Source organism: Balaenoptera ricei, chromosome 8 (assembly GCF_028023285.1).
Source record: "Balaenoptera ricei isolate mBalRic1 chromosome 8, mBalRic1.hap2, whole genome shotgun sequence".
NCBI lineage: Eukaryota > Metazoa > Chordata > Mammalia > Artiodactyla > Balaenopteridae > Balaenoptera > Balaenoptera ricei.
The window spans coordinates 14,293,457-14,315,598 of record NC_082646.1 but is presented as its reverse complement, the minus strand read 5'-3'; the positions used below and the strand labels follow the sequence as shown (position 1 = coordinate 14,315,598).

General features: G+C 48.6%; 1 protein-coding gene across 1 annotated transcript; it reads left to right on the top strand.

Moving 5' to 3' along the window:
* The first annotated feature begins 454 nt into the window (after positions 1-454).
* On the top strand, positions 455-18,406 carry TMPRSS4 (transmembrane serine protease 4). The gene is given in 12 exon segments (XM_059929299.1): positions 455-500; positions 503-568; positions 5,841-5,990; positions 7,038-7,167; positions 9,837-9,938; positions 10,902-10,942; positions 13,151-13,310; positions 14,377-14,543; positions 15,350-15,448; positions 15,634-15,776; positions 17,790-17,939; positions 18,351-18,406. Coding segments are annotated over 12 exon segments (1,266 nt in total). The 3' UTR covers positions 18,363-18,406.
* The last annotated feature ends 3,736 nt before the right edge of the window (positions 18,407-22,142 follow it).

Here is a 22,142-nt window from a genome sequence, read left to right as displayed (position 1 = left end):
ACCTTCATTCACAAGTATTTATTAAGCTTCCACTAAGCACATACTGTGCTGGCAGCCCCTGCCCTCCTGGAGCTTGTAGTTTAATCAAAAGATAAGTCAGGAAAGAGGATACATGATAGTAAAGGGAAAGGGTACGTGCCTCTCCTGGGACAGATGCAGGTCAGACTGGACGGGATGAAACATCCTAGAACAGGTTGTCAAGACAAAGAGAAGGTGCCATGGGCTAGAGGAGCACCTGTGAAAGATGGACAAGCCTGGGTAAATGAAAGGAAGTGGGGGGCCCCTATGCTGAGGAAGCTAAGCCTAGTCTGCAGGAGTAACCCCAGCACCAACCAAAACGGTCCCCGAAGTTTTCCTGGGCTCCGCACCAGGGGCCAGAGGGTGGGGAAGCTGTGGGCCTTGGCAGGGGTGGCCTCCGAGTACTGACTGCAGGCTCTTCCCCTCCCCCTCACAGATGTCACCCCCCTGCGCAAATCCCGCACCTCCCTGGAGACCTTCAGAAAGGTGGGGGTCCCCATCATCGCAGCACTGCTGAGCCTGCTGACCATCACGGCTGTGGCCGTCCTCAGTAAGTGGCAGCCCTCACCCCGGCCCCCATGCCTCCTTACCGCCCCCCCTCCGCCCCTACAGCAAGTGGCAGCTCCCACCCACCCCTCCCCTGCCCTCACCTCAGAGCGCTCCCCACCCCAGCAGGGTCAAGGCCAGGTGATCTGCATAGAGCTTTGCATCCACCCCTGCTCTGAAGGGAGCCTTCCTCTCAGCGTGAGTGGGAGATGAACTCAGCCCCCATCTACCCAGATGGATTCTATCCCAGATGATTTCTTCTGCGGGGAAAGCACCGTTTGCACCAGTTACAAACCCACTCAGGCAACGGGCACAGCCGCCACGCCCCCTGCCTGCTCCTCCCCAAGCCTGCAGACAGAGAGCTGGGTGGGTCCGCAGCCCTGCTGTGAGGAGCAGGAAGCATGTCTGCTTATGAGGAGGGGGGCGGGGAGGAGGCATCAGGGAAGATGCCCAGGCAGACAGCACCTCTCCCCACCTTGAGCTCTGGCTTCACCACGGCAGGAGCCTGAGACCCACTGTTATCCCAGGCAGGCCACTCTGGGGCAAAGAAGAGTAAACTGAGCGAGCCCCGATTCCCACAGTCCCTCCCTTTCAGCCCGCACATCCTGTGACTAAGTCCCCATCTTCACCCACCCCCATAGTCACAGCAGGCTACTGACCGCAGCTTTCACGCAGAAAGTAGAGCTGAGGGGACCAGACTAGGAATCAGGACACCTGGGTCGGGGATCTCGGCGCTGCCCCTTCTTGCTGCTATGTGACCTTGAGTAAGTCCCTCAACCTCTCTTAACCTCAGTCTCCTGAGCTGTAAAACATCCTGCCTCCCTCACAGGGATATCAGAGACCCAATGAGGTAACGTGTGTAAAGTACTTGGATAAAAACCAAGTTGTGCAAAAGCGTAGGTCATCACCAAGTGTGTAGAGATGTGGCCGAGGCCATGTGTTTGCTCACCAGGCCAGGACGGCCTTCCAGGAGGCTGCAGCAGCCTTCAACTCGTTGGAGGACGCTCAGAGATCATCCGGTCCAACGCTTCATTCTCCACTTGGGCACTGAGGCAGAGAGGGGGTGTGGAAGTCGAGGACAGGGCTAGGACAGGTCCCCAAGCCCTGACTGGGCAGGTCCAATTCTACTTCGTGGCGGTGGAAATGCAGATACACAACACAAACACCACCCAGATCCCTGAGCGCCCTATCAGGACGTGAGATGCAGATAACCCCAAATCATTCCTCTTGACCTTGGCTGGCCCAAAGCAGTGGTGGGCCTGCAGCGGCATCAGCGGATTTACTGTCGTAGGCCAGTTTGGCTCAGACTGATATTAAGACGAGCCTGCCTTCTCTGAGCACGTGCCCTGCCATAGTGGAGAGAGAAGACAGGACCAGGTTCAGGGTGATCCAAGGCAGGTACAAGTACTTAATTTAGAGTCGGGCTCTCCCTGTCCCAGAAGGCCCTGTGCAGCTTCCAACCCGGGACCCCCAGGTTCTGCAACCAGAGGAGGTAACGTGAACTTCCATCCTGGGTTGGGCTCCCTCAACCTTTTGGCTTCTGGGGGCTCAACTGGTGACGCTGTGTCCTGGCTTCACCCCAGGAGGCAGGAGGGACCCCTCCTCACCCAGGCTCCTGACCATGAACCAAACTCTGAAAGTCCAGGAAATATCTGACTGACCTGCTCTTTCTCCCTTGCTTCTCAAACCAGGAGCATTGGGGCCATAAGATCACACTTTGAGCTCCTTCAGGGAAGGTGTGGAGAGGCAGCAAAGAGCTTTAGAACTAGACAGACACTGATCGAAATCCTGGCTCTAACACCTGACTGCTATGTGGCCTTGAGAAATAAACCCTAACTCTCTAAACATCCATTTCCTTATTGGTAACGGGAGTTCATAATGGCACCTGCCTCCTAAAGTTGTTGTCAGGATTCCAGGTGACAATGCAAGGAAAGCTCTTAGCAGTGATAAGCAGGGCCATCAACAGCCTTGTTACCACCACTCCTAGGGTCAGCCGGTGGTGATGCTGGGCTGCAGAGGGGAGCTTCAGGCCAAGGGAGAGTTCAGTTAGGCAGGAGGAGCCAGGACAGTTTGGAAAGTATGGAAATATCTGTTCCCTGAGGACTTTTTTTTTTTTTTTACAATTTTTTCTTGGCTTTTTTTTTTAACATCTTTATTGGAGTATAATTGCTTTACAATGGTGTGTTAGTTTCTGCTGTATTACAAAGTGAATCAGCTATACATATACATATATCCCCATATCCCCTCCCTCTTGTGCCTCCCTCCCACCCTCCCTATCCCACCCCTCTAGATGGTCACAAAGCACCGAGCTGATCTCCCTGTGCTATGCAGCTGCTTCCCACTAGCTATCTATTTTACATTTGGTAGTGTATATATGTCAATGCTACTCTCTCACTTCCTCCCAGCTTACCCTTCCCACCCGTGCCCTCAAATCCATTCTCTATGTCTACGTCTTTATTCCTGTCCTGCCTCTAGGTTCATCAGAATCATTTTTTTTAGATTCCATATATATGTGTTAGCATACGGTATTTGTTTTTCTCTTTCTGACTTACTTCACTCTGTATGACAGACTCTAGGTCCATCCACCTCACTACAAATAACTCAATTTCGTTTCTTTTTATGCCTGAGTAATATTCCATTGTATATATGTGCCACATCTTCTTTATCCATTCTTCTGCCGATGGACACTTAGGGTGCTTCCATGTCCTGGCTATTGTAAATAGCGCTGCAATGAACATTGTGGTACATGTCTCTTTTTGAATTATGGTTTTCTCAGGGTATATGTCCAGTAGTGGGATTGCTGAGTCATATGGTAGTTCTATTTTTAGTTTTTTTTTGTTTTTTTTTTTAAGAAATTCACGTTCTTTTATTTATTTATATATGACTGTGTTGAGTCTTCGTTTCTGTGCGAGGGCTTTCTCCAGTTGCGGCAAGTGGGGACCACTCTTCATCGCGGTGCGCGGGCCTCTCACCATCGCGGCCTCTCTTGTTGCGGAACACAGGCTCCAGACGTGCATGCTCAGTAATTGTGGCTCACGGGCCCAGTTGCTCCGCGGCATGTGGGATCTTCCCAGACCAGGGCTCGAACCCGTGTCCCCTGCATTGGCAGGCAGACTCTCAACCACTGCGCCACCAGGGAAGCCCTATTTTTCGTTTTTTAAGGAACCTCCATACTGTTCTCCATAGTGGCTGTATCAATTTACATTCCCACCAACAGTGCAAGAGGGTTCCCTTTTCTCCACACCCTCTCCAGCATTTATTGTTCGTAGATTTTTTGATGATGGCCACTGTGACCTGTGCGAGGTGATACATCATTGTGGTTTTGATTTGCATTTCTCTAATGATGAGTGATGTTGAACATCCTTTCATGTGTTTGTTGGCAATCTGTATATCCTCTTTGGAGAAATGTCTGTTTAGGTCTTCTGCCCATTTTTGGATTGGCTTGTTTGTTTTTTTGCTATTGAGCTGCATGAGCTGCTTGTAAATTTTGGAGATTAATCCTTTGTCAGTTGCTTCATTTGCAAATATTTTCTCCCATTCTGAGGGTTATCTTTTTGTTTTGTTTATGGTTTCTTTTGCCGTGCAAAAGCTTTTAAGTTTCATTAGGTCCCATTTGTGTATCTTTGTTTTTATTTCCATTTCTCTAGGAGGTGGGTCAAAAAGGATCTTGCTGTGATTTATGTCATAGAGTGTTCTGCCTATGTTTTCCTCTGAGAGTTTGATAGTGTCTGGCCTTACATTTAGGTCTTTAATCCATTTTGAGTTTATTTTTGTGTATGGTGTTAGGAAGTGTTCTAATTTCATTCTTTAACATGTAGTTGTCCAGTTTTCCCAGCACCACTTATTGAAGAGGCTGTCTTCTCCATTGTATATTCTTGCCTCCTTTATCAAAGGTAAGGTAACCATATGTGTGTGGCTTTATCTCTGGGCTTTCTATCCTGTTCCATTGATCTATATTTCTGTTTCTGTGCCAGTACCATACTGTCTTGATTACTGTACCTTTGTAGTATAGTCTGAAGTCAGGGAGCCTGATTCCTCCAGCTCCATTTTTCTTTCTCAAGATTGCTTTGGCTATTCGGGGTCTTTTGTGTTTCCATACAAATTGTAAAATTTTTTGTTCTAGTTCTGTGAAAAAAGCCAGTGGCAGTTTGATAGGGATTGCATTGAATCTGTAGATTGCTTTGGGTAGTATAGTCGTTTTCACAATGTTGATTCTTCCAATCCAAGAACGTGGTATATCTCTCCATCTGTTGGTATCATCTTTACTTTCTTTTATCAGTGTCTTCTAGTTTTCTGCATACAGGTCTTTTGTCTCCTTAGGTAAGTTTATTCCTATATATTTTATTCTTTTTGTTGCAGTGGTAAATGGGAGTGTTTCCTTAATTTCTCTTTCAGATTTTTTGTCATTAGTGTATAGGAATGCAAGAGATTTCTGTGCATTAATTTTGTATCCTGCTACTTTACCAAATTCATTGATTAGCTCTAGTAGGTTTTGGTAGCATCTTTAGGATTCTCTATGTATAGTATCATGTCATCTGCAAACAGTGACAGTTTCACTTCTTCTTTTCCGATTTGGATTCCTTTTATTTCTTTTTCTTCTCTGATTGCCGTGGCTAAAACTTCCAAAGCTATATTGCATTTTCTGAGGACTTAAAAACACTAGACTCCTTCCCATCATCTAAGACAGCAAAGGAGCAATAGAATCTTGAAGTCAGGAGGCAGAAGACAAAAACAAACAAAACACCAACCTCCTAATGGGTCTTTCAACCCCAGATAAAAACACCAAATCCTAGAACTGCACTTGATAGTGATGAGACACTTTCACAACCACCAGCTCATCAAACGTTCTCTGCAACCTTGTGAGGCCCAGAAAGGGGAAGCAATTGGTCGAAATTCACACAGTAGGTGGCAGAGCCAGCACTCAGGTCTTCAGACTCCAGGCCCAGCGCTGTCTTCTCCATCCTCAGAGGCACTGTGCCAACACTTGGGGTTGAGAAGCTAGTGGGGACTGTTTCTAAATTGCTCCCCACACATGATCTTGATTGACTCCTCAGCCATCTTTAGGGATGGGACAGATGTTATTATCTCCATTTTACAGATGAGGAAACTGAGGCTCAGGACCAAGGACACCAGCTCCTAAGTGACAGAACTGGGCCTGGAACCCACTTCTGCCTGTCTCCAGGCCCAGCATGTTTTCAGGGAAACAATCTCTCCTGCCCCTGGGCTGCCTGCTTGACCATCAGCCCTCTCTGCCCCTCCCTGCCCTTGCTTTCCAGTCAAGGTGGTTCTGGACAATTACGTCCTCTGCGGGCAGCCCCTCCATTTCATCCAGAGGGGGCAGGTGTGTGATGGCCAGCAGGACTGTGCCTCAGGGGAGGATGAGCAGCACTGCGTCAAGAAATTCCCCGATGGGCCTCCAGTGACAGGTGAGTCCAGGGACTGTGGGGCCAGGGGAGTGGGAAGGGCAGGAAGTCGACTCAGGTCCCCTTGGTCCACTGCACAGCATCTGCCACCTGACTAGTCACTTTCCTTCCCCGTTGTAAGGTTCTTAAAAACAGGATCATGTCTTGTCTACTAGGTCCCCAATATTCAACATGCAAACACTCAGTAAATTTTGATGAACAAATGTGGGCCAGAGGGGACAGGAAGTTGTAAGTGAGCCTGCCCCATTCCTGCTGCTCCTGGGTGCTGAATGGAATGACCTTGGGGAGTTCCCTCCTTTCTCTGAAACCTATTATTTCAAGGGGACTAGAAAGAGACCATTAAGGCCGTTAGCCAGCTATTGATCCCTCTATTCATTAGATAAGTGTTTATTGTAACACATTATGGAACAAGACTGAGCTAGGTCCTTTGAAGAATATTGAGATGTTTCAAACATAAAAACCCATGTTCTTTCTTGGACTGTTCTAGCCCAACTTGATCCACCTATTACTTGGGCTCTGAAAAGAAAAGACAGCCCAGGACACGGGTGATGGGGGCTTTTGTGGGGCAAGGCTGAGTAACTTCCTGTGTATTTGCTCTTTTTTATCAGAAGTCAAATGCCTATGGGCCCTGCCACCCTACTGCCAATAGCACTCCCCTCTCTGACCTTACATGGAAAAAGAGCAACATTCCTCTTTGAGAAGTTTTCCCAGGCTAGGCAAGCTGTGTGAACTATGCGTAGGGAAGCCATGTAATACATCATCAAAACTTATACGTATAAAGAGCTATTAATAATTGTGCCAGGGCAAAGGTCAAAATGGAGATTGTCCCCAGGACATCTGGTCACCCTAGCTGCCGTCAGAATGAGACTCAATCTGGCAAAGCCAAATGGAGGAACTTCCCTTGAGGTTGAAAGGGTTGGTGTTCTGTGATGCTCCCCAGTTCCTGGCAGGGTTTGGACTACCGGTTTGGGCTGGTCACAGGATGAATTCTGTGGGAGAGAGGCCAAATGGGTCCCTGCCCGTAGCTGACCCGGGTTCCTCCCCTTCCAGTCCGCCTCTCCAGGGACCGATCCACCCTGCAGGTGCTGGACCTGGCCACAAAGAACTGGGCCTCCGCCTGCTTCGACAACTTCACAGAAGCTCTGGCCAAGACAGCCTGTGGGCAGATGGGCTATGACAGGTACCCAGCCCAAGGCTCTGGAGGCTGTCACCTCACCCCATGACCTCTCTCCCTTTCTTTCTTCCTTCCTCTTTCCCCTTTTCCTCTCCTTCCTTCCTCCTTCCTCCCTCTTTCCTTAAAAATATAGGTATTGGAGTCAGAAAGAACTGCTTTTGAAGCACTTTCCCTTATGAGCAGCATGAAGTTAAATCTTCTAAGCCTCAATATGTACAAGAGTTACTGGGGGAAGCAATACCAACCTCATAGGATGGTTATGAGGCACCAGAGAGAGGATATCTGCCCCACCCCTCCCCCTCCCCCACCCCCACTGCCACCCCCTCCCCCCACACACACACAGTTCAAGCTCCTTTGCAATCCTTTCCTTTACTCCTCAATCCTCACTCCTTCTTGGCTTGGCAAGTCGCTGTCCCTGCCCCAGAATACAAAAGTCTTATTTACTTATTCAAAGTCCCATTGGTTAAAATTTAGTTTAAATGAACCTGATTTCACTGGGCCTTCATCAGCAATCTCAGCTTTCTCAGCAAATTTCAAAAGCAGTTTTAAATCTTCACTGTATGAAAAAGGATATAATTATGAGAAGGGTAATTAGCATTACATATTTATATTCATTTGATCTTGGCAAAAACCAAAAAGGTAGTTATTATTCTATCTATTTTAGAAGTAGGTTCAAAGAAGGTAAGTAACTTGCTTGGATAGTAGCTGGGAGCGAGAGGGCTGGCATTTGTGCCCAAGACCCCCTAATTCCTGGGCATCAGAAGCATCTCTGTTTCTCGGTTGGGTAATTCTCTCTTCTCTGGAGGTTTCATTTATAAAGGGAGGGGAGGGGAGACAGTTGATCACTCAGAGCCTAATTGGAGAGGATAGAAAAGAACCCATGAATTCAGTTGCACAGGGGATAATCTCTTCCTGGCAAGCCCCCAACTTCAGGATCCTGAGAAACTGGACACAGAGACTAGGTAGAAATGATAAATCTTAAGCAGACATCATCCATCAGTCAATCACAGAACCCGCTTCCGTCAATCCCTAGAGCAGCCTCAAGGTCCTTTTTCAGTAAGTGCTGCAGGCAGCCATTACTGATCCATCAGACCTATTTGCCCCTTCTGCTGTCTGGTTATCAGACTTCTCCTGCTCTCTGCCCCTCCATGGGGTGCAACATCCAGTACCCGCTGAAGAGGATACCCTACCACCTTCACTTTCAAGGAGAGCTGGGAAGGCACGTCCTGTCCCTGCTGTTTCCCCTCCCCCAGCAGCCACCCCAGCCCAGCCTTCTGGCTGCAGCCCCCCCTCCTCCCTACTGCAGTCCAGCCAACTGCAGCGTCAGCTGTACCAGCATAGCAGGCTGCAGCTTGATTATGAAACCAGGGTGTCTCCAGGGGCTCTTAAGGTAAAAGGCTCCTGCAATTTCTGTCCTTCTGGAGCTCTTTAAGGCACCAAGCCATCTCTCTCTTGAGCTCTACAAGATCAAAGCTGGGCAGAATTATTCATCAGGATGTAACTGGTGAACAGAGGCTAACTCTCCTGGGAATGTCCATTTCCACCATGATCTCTCCTTCTGGGTCTCAGATTTCCCTGGCTACGTGGCCCTTTTTGTCCCAGGACCACAAAACCCTATAGATGGCTCAATGTGGGAAGGACTCTAGAGATCATCTGGTCCACCCATCATTTTATAGAGAGGAAAACTGAGGCTTAGAGAGACCCAGAGAGGGAATATGACCTACCAAGGGTACATAGCAAGCTAGTGTCAGAGCCAGGACAAGAACCTCAGTCCTGAGGGCTCTCAGCACAAAACCCCACACTGCTAGACTTCAGTCTTCCAGGTGCCATGCCTGGGTCATCCAGGTAGTGCCAGATTCCTGGCTGGGAATGTGAGAATGTGCCAGTCAGCCAGTGCCTCAGGTTGACCCGAGCCTGCATACAGAGTTTATACTAGCTCTGTATAGCATGGCTGGATGGGGAAGGATGGGAGAGATGGGAAAGAGGCAGATTCAGTGCAGGTACCATCAGAAAGATGGGATTAATCAGGGAAACCTTCCTGGAGGAGGGAAGACTTACACCCTAGGTTTGATAAAGACAAGCATGGATTAGGGGAGAGGAAGAGGGAGAGTGGTCCAAATGAGAGAAATGTTTGTCTGGATGCATGTGAAAGCTGATCTCGGCCTGTCCTACCTCCAGAGGGACCATAAATGTACCCCACTACCAAATTTAGACCAGATGCCTTGTTTGGAGAGCAACATATCCACATTCAGTTCCCTCCAAGGTGAGGGGAGAGCTAACCTGCTTCTTTTGCCTCCTTGTTCCCCTCGCTGTGAACCAGAAGAAACCGCTGGGACATTTGGAATAGAGACAGAGCTGGGAGTTATAAAAGGACATCCATAACATTTCTCCAGGGCTCTGGGTTCAGGAGCAGGCTTCCCTGCCTGAGAAAACAAGTCCACATCAGCACTGTGCCCAGGGCTGGATCCTGGGATGCCAAGGGACCATCCCTTGTCATCTAGCAAAGCAGTCACCACCCTCACTGACCAAGCCACCTCCACTCCCCTGCCACGCCGTACCCAGAATTCTCTGCTGCCCCCTCTCCTGGGAGTGGGGACTACTCCTACCCTCTTGGTCTAAACTCCTGCCCCAGCTCACATCTCTCCTTCCCTCTCTTTCCCTCCCAACATGAGCAGCAAACCCACCTTCAGAGCCGTGGAGATTGACCCAGCCCAAGACCTGGATGTTGTCAAAATCACAGAGAACATGCAGGAGCTTGAGGTGCGAAACTCAAATGGGTAAGTGAGAGGACACCTCTGGCCCACAAAGGCTCACATGAGGCCGATGCCATCGGGGCTGCAGCCAGCCCGCCCTGAACAGACTTAGCAAGGGAAACTTAAGCCAGACAACAAAAAGAACTCCTGGCCAGGCAGGCTGTCAGATACCAAAAGCTGGAGCATCACATTTCTGAGAGGTTTTCTGTATTGACTCTTTGTTTTAATACAAGGGGCAGCTGGACAAAGTGTGCTGTCCACAAGCTGGTGGCCTTTCATCAGTCAAATAAGAAAACCAAATTTGTTTCCTATGGCCTTATGTTCCCTATTAAGCCCAAGAGGCAAGATTCCAAAGGCCACTTTGTCCTTCCTGCCTCTCATCCAGGCCAGAGTAAGCCCTCCCCACATTTCCAACTCTCCAGAGGAGAAGCTGCACGGCCTCTGTCAATGGACCATTCCCGTGCCTACCACCCCGAGTCAGAGCCCGGCACCAACAGGAAAACTGTCACCCTGCAGCAGAGTGACTCAGAGAGGATGCTGGCTTCTCAGCATTCAGGGATGTTGCTGAGGGCTGCTTATTCGTCAAAGAGTAAATCTTGAAAAGGATAGGAATAGGAGCAGAATGATCATTTGCCTGGAATTTCATCGAAATCCCATTCCTCTTCTGTTTGGAGAGCCCGCAGTGCAGCAGACACTGCCCCAGCCTCTGCTCTCTTCCATCTCAGGCTGCTAAGAGCCCGGGGTGGGCTGTGACTCAGGCAGGGCCCAGCACATAGTAGATGCTTATCAGTAGTGCTGTAGAATCCAATTGCATTAAATCGCACCGAACTGGGTGAAAGTACAGGGTCTATACAGCCCCACCATGCAGGTTCCAGATTTCCCGGGTCCTGGGAGGGGACTTGAGTCAATAGTGCTGGGAGACCTGAGTCCTTGCCTCCCAGCCAAGGGACAAGCCGAAACCACAGGACGCCTGTGTCTCCCTTCCAGCCCCTGTCTCTCAGGCTCCCTGGTTTCCCTGCAGTGCATTGGTGAGTACGCCCCATCTCTGAGGGTTTGGGTCCTGGGCCAGCAAGAAGCAGGGAAGAAGAACTTCATCCTCATTCTTAAATCCCTCAGACTCCAGGGGTCACTCTGTTTTGTCCCAACCTTACTCCCTTGGCCTTGGGCTTGTAGGTAACGCTCCTTCAAGTGGTTGACAGTAAGAACTCCCTCCCTCTTACTGTCCGCGCACAGCCCCATGAGAGAGAGTAGGAAAGCCGGAAAGGGCAGGACTGGGCCTCCACCCCCTCCCACCCCTGGCCAGGGCCCACATAACCTCCTTTGTCACAATCAGCTCATCTGTCCAAGATCTGATTACCCACATCCCATTTAGCAAAGATTCGTCCGACGGTTAGAATGTATCAGCACCGCCAGGCCTCTGTCCTCAGGAGCTAATGGCTGAGCAAAGAGAGAGGTGCAAGGCCATGTGCAGGAAGTACCAAGCTGAGCAGTGGTCCCAGCTGACATGCTTCAGAGAGAGCTGCACCTGGGGTGGGGCGGGGGGAGGGTCAGGAGACCTGGGCACCAGATCCGCTGGCTTCCAGTGTGACCTTGAGTAATTCACCTGACCTCTCTGAAGTTCATCTTCCCAAGAAGCCCTTTAGTCCGACTACCCAAGAGGATCCCGGGGGACCCCCTAGCTCTGAGAGGAGATCAGAAGGCAAAACAAGCACTGTGGCCCTGCTCATCCCACCAGCCTCATGGGAGAACCAAGCGGAGCCTGGCAGGATGGCCGGAAACTGGGCCGCCTGAGAGGAGAAAGGTCATCCTCGCTGCCTTTGCAGTTTAGCAGTGTACATGCTTCCTTGTTGGATGCTAAGACTCTTAGTCATTATCACGTGACCCCCACGATACCTGGTGAGTGAGGGCTGACTCATGGTGGCTGGTCAATGAATGAATGAATGAATGTTCACATCACTCAATGTGCTAAGCTGAACAGCCCTGGAGTCACAAAGAGGCTTAAGCCACAGACCCTCCCTTGAGGAGCCTTCTGTCTCATTGAGAAGACAAAACCGAACCACGTCAACAAGAAAAGCTGGCCAACAACCAGGCAGGCTGTGGAAATGCCAAGAGAGGAAAATCCCCAGGGACTGCGTGACCTGGAGGAGGTGCCCAGGCTAAACATCACAGAATGAACTGTAGGCTCCAGGAAGGAAGGGACCATGTCCATCTCTCTGTCTTGTCCACCACTCTCTTCCCAGCATCCTTGAGACACTGTAGGCACACAATTCAAATTTGCTGAATGATCAGTGATCTAGATAAACAGGAGAGGAGACAGTATCTCAGGGACAGGCCCTTCCTGGAGCAAAAACAGAAAGACTTTTTAGGGAGCTAGCAGCAGATCGATTTGGCTAGACAGAAACTTTATATAAGGACAGCAGAAGGCTGCCAGAAGGGGGAATTTAAACTCTTCCCTACAGACAAAGGGGGATGCTGAGGGGCTTTGAGTGGGGGAGTGAGGTGACATGTAGAAAACAGTGTCTGGAATTAGATGGTATTTGAAAAGCCCCTACCGGGCATAGGCCCAGAAAGGGTGGTAGCCTTTCCCCCTTAGAACCACCACTGTGGCAGCAACTGCCAGAAGGATTGGAGAGGCTGAGAACAGGACGGGGAGGTGGAACTGGAGATTTTTTTAAGAGTTTGCGAGTCAGATGTGAGAGCCAGGAGAGTGGGATGTGAAAGAGGGAACAGGATGTCAAATTGGGAGACTCTCTCAGCAGGGGGAAGGGACTTGGAGAAAGGTGAGTTAAGGATGGGAAGATCCATTTCTGGAACTTTCTTCCCACTCTCTAATCCCAAAGCAGGCTGTGGGCGTCTGTTTACTGTTACTCAGTGGGAGGAGCTGGGGACAGCCCTTTGGGCAGGACTTTCATAATTCTGCATCCCTGTTTAGTTTGAAGGTCATGAACGCCCAGCACAATGGACACGCCCATGTTCACAATATCAACTCCTAAATTCAAACAAAGCTGAAAAAAAAAAAAAAAAAGGAGAGGGAGATTGGGGGAAAGCCTGTGGTCTGGGACACTCAATATCTCCCTGTGAATAATTCAAAATTGGCGTGGTCCTCCCACCCCAACCCAACCCCCGGTCCCAGTCCTAAGGGCCCTGCTCAGGATAGACTGGGGGCTCTAAGGGGAGGCAGTCCCCACTCGCAAGAGTCTGACTCCTGCTTTCTCCCTCCTTCCTACTGAGTCCAGCCTGCGGAGAGAGCCTGAAGGTCCCTCGGGTGGTGGGTGGGGAGATGGCCTCTGTGGATTCTTGGCCTTGGCAGGTCAGCATCCAGTATGACAAACGACACATCTGTGGAGGGAGCGTCCTGGACCCGCACTGGATCCTCACGGCAGCCCACTGCTTCCGGTAAGGCCCACACGAGGGCGCCTCGGGGGTCAGAGCCACAGAGGGGCCTGAGTGCCTGGGTCCCCTGTCTCCCAACTTGTTTTCCAATGCCCTCCCCCACCGCACCCCTCCCCCTAAAGACCATGCACCAGGGTGTGGCCACCACAGTGAGACACTGGACATGATGTCCTTTGTTAGGCCTTGGGGGTCTGAGCAGAGCTGGTCACCAAGGCTGACCTCTTCCCTTCCAGCTGGGAAGCCACCAGGTTCCCAGTGTCCTCACTCTACCCCCATATCATTCACTGCACAAAAGCTCTTCTCATCTGCCTGGAGTCCTGAGAACTGTCTCCCTTTTTGCCAGTCTTCCAGGAAGGGGTTCCAGGTCTAGAGTCACTGCCACTCCCTCATTATATTCAGAAACTTAAAAAAAAACAGGATAGATTCTCTTACAGGCCAGTAGAGACAGGACTGCCCATACCTCTGGGGAAAGACCGCTCCAGGTCCTCTTCACCTTCATTCATTCATTCATTCGTTCATTCATTCAACACCTATGAGTACCTACTAGGTACTACGTACCCTCATGCATCAGACTCCATCACTGCCTTGGAGGAGCACACGGTGCAGGCCTGTGATTTTTAACCTTTTCGGAGAATCTGACAAAAGCTATAAACCTTTCCCTGGAAAATGACTCCTGCACACTCAGCTGTGTCTGGTGTCGGGAGGAAGACAAGTACACAATGGAACGGACCACAGTGCAAGTACCACATGAGTAACACGGCCAGTAAAAAGCGCTGGAGGAGAGAGTGTCAGGACCCAGAGCTCAGGCACTGGGAACAGCCCCTTCCCCAGCCCTCCAGTTAGAAGTTTCTTTGGGCAGGTTTCACCAGGGAAAAGGATCAAATTCTCCTTTAGAATCTGACCTGCGATCCCTCAGACTGCCCCTTCTCCACCACCCCTGCCCTCACCATCATTACCTCCCAAGGCAGCGGCATCCAACACCCCACTCCCCAGGGCCCTGGGGACCCAGCCTCTGGCAAAGCCTCCTCATGCTTGGCTCAGACCTGAACCGCACTGTCTCCGTCCCCAGGAAGCATCTCGATGTGTCCAACTGGAAGGTGATGGCCGGCTCAGACAAAATGGGCAACTTCCCCTCCCTGCCTGTGGCCAAGATCTTCATCACTGAGCCCAACATCACGTCCCCCAAAGAGCAGGACATTGCCCTCGTGAAGCTGCAGCTCCCGCTCACATTCTCCGGTGAGAGCTGCCACCTGGGAACAGAAGTCCAACCCCGCCACTAGCTCATTCACTAAGCGGCCTTGGGCACATCACTTCTCGTCTCAAGACCTCAGTTTGCCTATTGTTTCTTGCAAATGTATCGGCCTAACATCATGGAAGCCATGAGGCCTCCTTGAGCTATCAGCTGACACCCGACCCCACCCCTGCCAGATTCTTCTGAGGTCTGTTTTCTCCCCGTGGAGCACCTCAAGTGAGAATCACAGATTCATCCAATCTTGGAGTTGTGAGGGACTTAAAAGATGACCTAATCCATCCCCCACCCTGACCAATGGCAAGAGCCTGCACAATCTCCCTGCCAAGGGGTCATTGGGCCCATTTGCTCTCCTCCAGGGGCAGGGACTCATTACTGTTAAGTCAGCCCATAGATTCTTTGAACAGCTCTGTTCCATGACTCATGTTTACATTGGGTAGTATTTAGATCAGCATTTCCAATGGTAGCTTCCACAGGACACTGGTCCCTTGGGTAAAAAAGGGTTCCATTCTCATATAAGTTTGGAAAACATTTTTATACTATAGCTCTCTTCCTGGAGCACATTAGTATATTAATGATATGAGAAGTTTTTTTAATTTTTTAAGCAATTTGTTTTATTTTGTTTAATCACATTTTCTAAACTTATTTGACCACAGAACCTTTTTTTCATGCCACTTCTATTAACATCCCATGAAATGTATGTTATAGAAACCGTGGTGTCAACACTTACAGAGGGCTTAGCTGCCAGGCTCTCCTGAACCTTGGGTCCCCTCTTCCTCTTTGCTCCTGGTAGGCACAGTCAGGCCCATCTGCCTGCCCTTCTCTGACGAGGAACTCACTCCAGCCACCCCACTCTGGGTCAGCGGATGGGGCTTTACAGAACAGAACGGAGGTAAGTCCCAGGCTCAGAACCACAGGACTAAGTGAGCACCTCCCGAAAGTGATGGGAAGGAGGACCATCCTTTAGAAAAACCCATCCTGGAGGTCCAAGCACCAAGGTACCAGGCAACCCAGAGAATATCCTGGGCTGGGGGTTGAAGGCAAGAATGGGTATGTGAGTGTGTTTTCAACCTCCAGGGAAGATATCTGACATACTGCTGCAGGCATCTGTCCAGCTCATTGACAGCACTCGGTGCAATGCAGAGGATGCGTACCAGGGGGAGGTCACCGAGAAGATGCTGTGTGCAGGCATCCCGGAGGGCGGTGTGGACACCTGCCAGGTGGGGCCTCCAAGGATCATGAGGGAATTATAGAGATAGGGGATATCTGCCCTGAAGAAAAAGCTCAGAGGATGAATGCCCCCCATGAAGTCTTGCATATGGTGGGCACTCAGTATGTGATGAAGGGAGGAAGGAGGAGAGGGAGGGAAGGACTATAGTCAGATAAAGATATAAGGACAGATGGATAGATGGATGGATAGATAGATAGAAGCAGAAAGATTTCAAATGTATATTTCACATGCAAAGATGATGTTACACTCCCCAACCGCTCTTTTTTTTTTTTTTTTTTTTTTGGCTATGTTGGGTCTTCATTGCTGTGCGCGGGCTTTCTCTAGTTGCGGAGACAGTGCACGGACTTCTCATTGTCGTGGCTTCTCTTGTTGCAGAGAACGGGCTCTAGGCGCACGGGCTTCAGTAGCTGTGGCACATGGGCTCAGTAGTTGTGGCTCGCGGGCTCTAGAGCACAGGCTCAGTAGTTGTGGTGCACGGGCTTAGTTGCTCTGCGGCATGAGGGATCTTCCACAACCAGGGCTCGAACCCGTGTCCCCTGAATGGGCAGGCGAATTCTTAACCACTGCGCCACCAGGGAAGCCCTCCCCACCCGCTCTTACTTCCCATCATTTAAAAGAGTATGAGCCCCTAGAGGGCAGGAACCCCAGGTCTGTTTTCTCTACAGCTGTCCTCAAGCTGCTGAACTACATTAGAGAAAACCCATCTCATGCTGGATGAGCCCTGGTGCACCGTCCCCTCAGCCCATCCCACTGGCCAATCCCTGAATATATTCTCACATACCCACCCAGAGGATTTTCTGAAGCATTTTCATTAAAACCCCAAACCCTACTCCCACCCGCTTCTCAGTCATTAAATTCCTTCACTCGCGAGGCATCTCTTAGTCTCTTGATGACTTGATGTCAGGTAAATGCTGAACTTTGGGGACAGCGTCTTCCCTCAGGGAGCTCACAGTTGGGGGGGGGGGTGAATAAACAGGCAGTTCAGCTATAGAGTTATCGGGTTCTGAGGCAAGAAGCCCCAGGGGCTATAAGAGCTGGTAAGAAGGACACCCAAATAAGTGCACTTTCCACTATCTGACATTTCCTTGTCTGTTTTGTTGTTTGCTTGTTTCCCCCTCACCCTCTCTCTCTCTGTCTCTCTGTCTCTCTCTGTCTCTCTTTCTCTCTCCTCTCTATCTCTCTCTCTCTCTGTTTCTCCATGTGATTCCAAGTTCCCTTAGCGCAGGGATCTTCTTTTCATTGATTGAATCCCAATTGTCTAGAACAGTGGCTGACATGAAATAGGTCCTGAAGTGGTTCAATAAATCTGGGAACTACTCGGTTAAACAAAGATAATCACAGGGCTTCCCTGGTGGCACAGTGGTTAAGAATCTGCCTGCCAATGCAGGGGACATGGGTTCGAGCCCTGGTCCGGGAAGATCCCACATGCCGCAGAGCAACTAAGCCCATACGCCACAACTACTGAGCCTGAGCTCTGGAGCCTGTGAGCCACAACTACTGAGCCCACGTGCCACAACTACTGAAGCCCACGCATCTAGAGCCCGTGCTCCACAATGAGAAGCCACTGCAATGAGAAGCCCACGCACCACAACGAAGCGTAGCCCCCGCTCGCCGCAACTAGAGAAAGCCCGCATGCAGTAACGAAGACCCAACGCAGCCAAAAATAAATTAATTAATTAAAAAATAAATCAAAAAAAAAAAAAAACAAAGATAATCAGGCTCCCTTACCACAGAAGCCCTTAGAGCCCAAGTTGTGGATCTCCGAGAGAGGGCTAAGAGCACACCCACAACTTACTTGACCCCAGAACCCTTTTGCCCCAAAGGGAAGGGCATTGCAGGCTGCAAGAACTACATGAGCACAAGCGGTGGGGGTGGAACAGCAGAGCGCTCTGGAGAGCAGGAGAGAGATGGGCCAATGCAGACAGGGGAGGAAGGAGAAGCCCACCCCTCCACCCCCGCCCTGCCTGCCCTCTCCAGCAGCCCCTGCTCTGGCCTCTCACAGGGTGACAGCGGTGGGCCTCTGATGTATCTCTCTGACCGGTGGCAAGTAGTGGGCATCGTGAGCTGGGGCCATGGCTGTGGGGAGCCGAGTACCCCCGGAGTGTACACCAAGGCCACAGCCTATCTCAACTGGATCTACAATGTCCGGAAGGTGAGATGTTTGCTCTACCGGTTGTGCCCTCACTCCCTTCCTCTCCTCTGAGGGTACCAAACCATCCTTAGTGGCTTCATGCCTCTGAGATACCCCCTTACATCCCCAACAATCTTCTTTCCCAGCAAGTGACAACCTGGGATGCCACCATTATGAAATTCCTTAGATCAGAGATTCCCATTAAATGCAAAGAGTATGGAACACCCCCAGCTTTACCATTCTCTGTTCTCTGGCAGAATGAGACTATCAGACATTTTCCAGAGAACTGATTCTGATAAGAAGGTGGGTGGAAAGGCATCTAGAGGGTAGAGAGGTGAGCAAAAAGCTTCAGAAAAGGAGATTAATTTTGCATGCCACCATTTTGTCCAGTTTCCAATCATCTGATTTCTTTGTTGGTCTCTTTTATTCTAGTCTGATCCATGATGCTGCTGCCCCCTGCAGTGCTGGCAACTGCTTCCCCCCCCCCCCGCCCTGCCCACCTGGGGATCCCCCAGAAGTCAGGCACAGAGCAAGAGCCCCCTTGGGCACACATCTCTGCCCACACCCTCAGCATATCTTGGTGCAGCAAAGGACCTCCATTCCTGTAAGAGACCCCATAGCCCACAGGCACCCAGGAAGTCAGCAGCCCCAGCTCAGCTGCCTCTGACGCTCCCAGCATCCCAAGGTGGGAGAGACACAGCCCACTGAACAAGCCAGCTTCCAGGCTGAGGTCTCAGAAGGCATTGCTAAGCCAAGAAGGAACCTTCTACTCTACTGAATGGAAACAGATGCTCTTCTGAGAGCCCGGATCACCAAGGGCTGGAGAGAGGCACGAAAGGGTCTGAGCAAACCCTCTCCTTCCCCACCCATCCCCAAGCCCATCTGAACAAGAAATCAGTTATAATGGAAAATGAGCTGTCCTGCTGTTGGCACAAACACTGTTCCTTACTATTGTTATTATTGTTGTTACCTCTGTGGCCACTGTTTATTAAACTGGTACATGAAGTCTTTGACATAGGCTGACTGGGCTGTTGAAAAGAGCTGAGCTAGGACTATTGAACTATGATCTTTATTCTTTGGCCTGGGTAGGAAAAGGTCTAGGGGAGACAATTATTCTCAAAGTAGAAGAAGAGGAGACATGGGGACCAGAGCTGATGGGTGAGGGCAACAGTGAACAGCCGACTGGGGAAGCCAGGGTCAGTGAGTGTGCTTTCCACACAGGCCTTGTCCCATTGTCTTCCTCCCCTTCCTTCCTGCCCTGATAGCAGCCACAGGCCAGAGATAACCTAGGACTGGGGAGAGAGAGGATTTGGGCATTCAAGCCTGACATTAAATCATGGCTCCCTAAGTGGCTGGAAAGAGGTATTGTACCTCTAAGTCCTAACTTCTACCTGGAGAACGCTGGGTGTGGTTTTTATCATTCATTTTATTTATTTTATTTTATTTTTTCATTTTTATCATTCATTTTAAAAAAGTCATTTATCACCTGCCAGGAATGAGATGGTCTCCAAGCTGGGTTCTGAGGATATTAGCATGAATAAGTTCCTGCACTCAAAATGGTCAAAGAAGTAAGCCCCATGGACTTCCCTGGCAGCTGTATGGAGGCCCAGGTATCCTGAGGACCCTCTTGCTATAGTTGGGTCAAATCCTACATAAAATATACTTGTTAATGGCTTCCTACATTCTTAGTAAATAATAGAAATCCTCAAAGGCCAAAAAAATCAAAATAAAATAAAACAAAACCATCAGAATTGTGAGCTGAAACTAAGGTGGATATCTGGGAGCAATAGCTAACTAATATCTTGGGTTGCCCTGGGACAAAGACCTATATTAAGGCTTAGATCAGAACTAAACCCAGACTCACTGCAGGTAGGGAAGCTGAACCTGGGATTCCCACATGGAGCAGAGACAATTGAATGGGGTAAATGTGGTCCCAGGTGGCATCTAATGAAGGAGGAAAACATCCCAAATTTAGAGCCTCGGGATTCCCAGACAGAGATCCTCCAAACATGAGCTCACAAAGATTGGCCAACATTTAAAAAAATAAAAACCACCATGGTTTTCTGTTTTCAAAAACAGAAAATAGAATCTCAAGGACTTTAGGTGTTAGAATTATCTATAATAATAACTAATAGAGTATTTCTATGTACTGGACACTATTCTAAGTGCTTCGTCATGTATGGATTCACTTAATACTCACACAAACCTATGAGATAGGTACTGTTCTTATCCCCATTTTAAGGATAAGAAAACTAAGCATAATGAGATTTAGTACCTTGCCTGAGGTTACATACTGGTAAGTTCAACATGAGCATTCTGACTCCAGAGTTCACGCTATAAACTACCACACTATAGGGCCTCCAATATGGTAATAATTTATAAAATATTTATATAAATTAAAAATGGATATTTTTCCACATTAAAATTTTTTTAATTGTGGTAAAATACACACAACATAAAATTTACCATCTTAACCACTTCTAAGTATACAGTTTAATGGTTTTGACATTCACACTGTTGTACATCCATCACCACCATTCATCTCCAGAATAGTTTTCACCTTGCCAAACTGACACTCTGTACATATTAAATAATAACCCTATTTCTCCCATAACCCAGCCTCTGGCAGTCGCCATTCTACTTCCTGTCTCTACAAATTTGACTACTCATATAAGTGGAATCATATAGTACTTATCTTTTTGTGCCTGGCTTATTTCATTTTTCAGTTTCAGTTTTTAGCAGAAAGAGATAAGAAGACTTTAAAATATGAAAACAAGGCTATGAATAATGGAGGCTAGAATGATAAGGTCTAATATATCCAGTTAGAGCCCCAGAGGGAGAGAACAGAAAGAATGAAAGGGAAACAATATCCCAAAACTTAACAGCTGAGAACATCCAGAACTAATTAAAGGCAAGAATCCACAGATACACTATATGCCACCATAGTGTATACCCATACAACCAAGGTGGAAACATTAAAGTAAATCTTCACCTAGGCATATTATAGTGAGTCTTCATAACACCAAAGATGAAAAGAAACACTTTAAAGCAGCTAGAGAGAAAACCCAGGCCACTTACAATACCACAAATGTACCACAATCAGACTAACAGCAGATTTCCCCACAGCATAAAAAAGACAGAAGACAGTGGAATTGTATCTTTAGTGTGCCAAGAGATAACAGTCAACCAAGAATTGTGAATACTACAAAACTATCTTTCAAGACAAAGAAAGGTATTTTTAGGAAAACAAAAACTGAGAGTTTATTACCAATAATGTTCCTTCTCTAAAGGAACATTTAAAGTATATACTTTAGGGAGAGGGAAAAAGATGCTAAAAAGAAAAACTGAGATGCAAGAAGGAATAGTAAAGAATGCAATTGGTAAAAATGTCGATAAATCTAAACAAATTTTGTCAACATAAAATAACAATAACATCTATTTTGTGGGTTAATTTTTAAAAGTCTAATCAAAATACAGAATAACAATAGTGTGTAAGTCAGGAGAGGCTAGTTGGAGTTAAAATACTCTGAAGTTCTTAACTTTTCTCAAGAGGGGGTTTTAAATATTGATTAAAGTTATGATACATAAAGTGTACGTATTATATTCTGTTGGGCTGCATCCTGCAGGCCTACAAGGCCTGTACTTGCCCTGTTTTAAGACCAAAGAAAGAGCCCAGAGTCAGTGACAGAGACATTAATGGTTTCATGGATGGGGGAGCTAACATGTCTGAAGCAAAGTTCTGGAGCGACACCCCACTGTGTGCAGCAGATGGCAGGCAGGACATGGCAGCAGGCTTTGCCCCCGGGGGGAGGGGAAATGGCCAGTTATAGGGGGAATTGAGGTCAGATTGGCACATTAGTTACCAGGGAAACCACCAGAGGGGCACAACCCGCACCACCCCTTTGGATAAGAACAATTACTAGCTGGGGTCTGGGGCAAGTATGTAGGAAGGTCAGTCATGTGAGCAGGGTATAAGTGAAGCAGGCACTGGTCGGGCAGGGGATGTACAGAGAGCAAGAGAACAGCCATCTTGAGTGGCTTGACCATACATATTCTAAATGGTCAAAAGAGTAACCACCAAAAGAATGGAAATAAAGTTTTTAACTTCAAAACAATCAAAACAAGAAATAGATTAAGGAAAAATAAACAAAATATCAAACAATCTCAAAAGAAGGAGGAGGAGAGCTAAAAGGAAGGAAAGCATAGAAAATGGAACAAATAAAA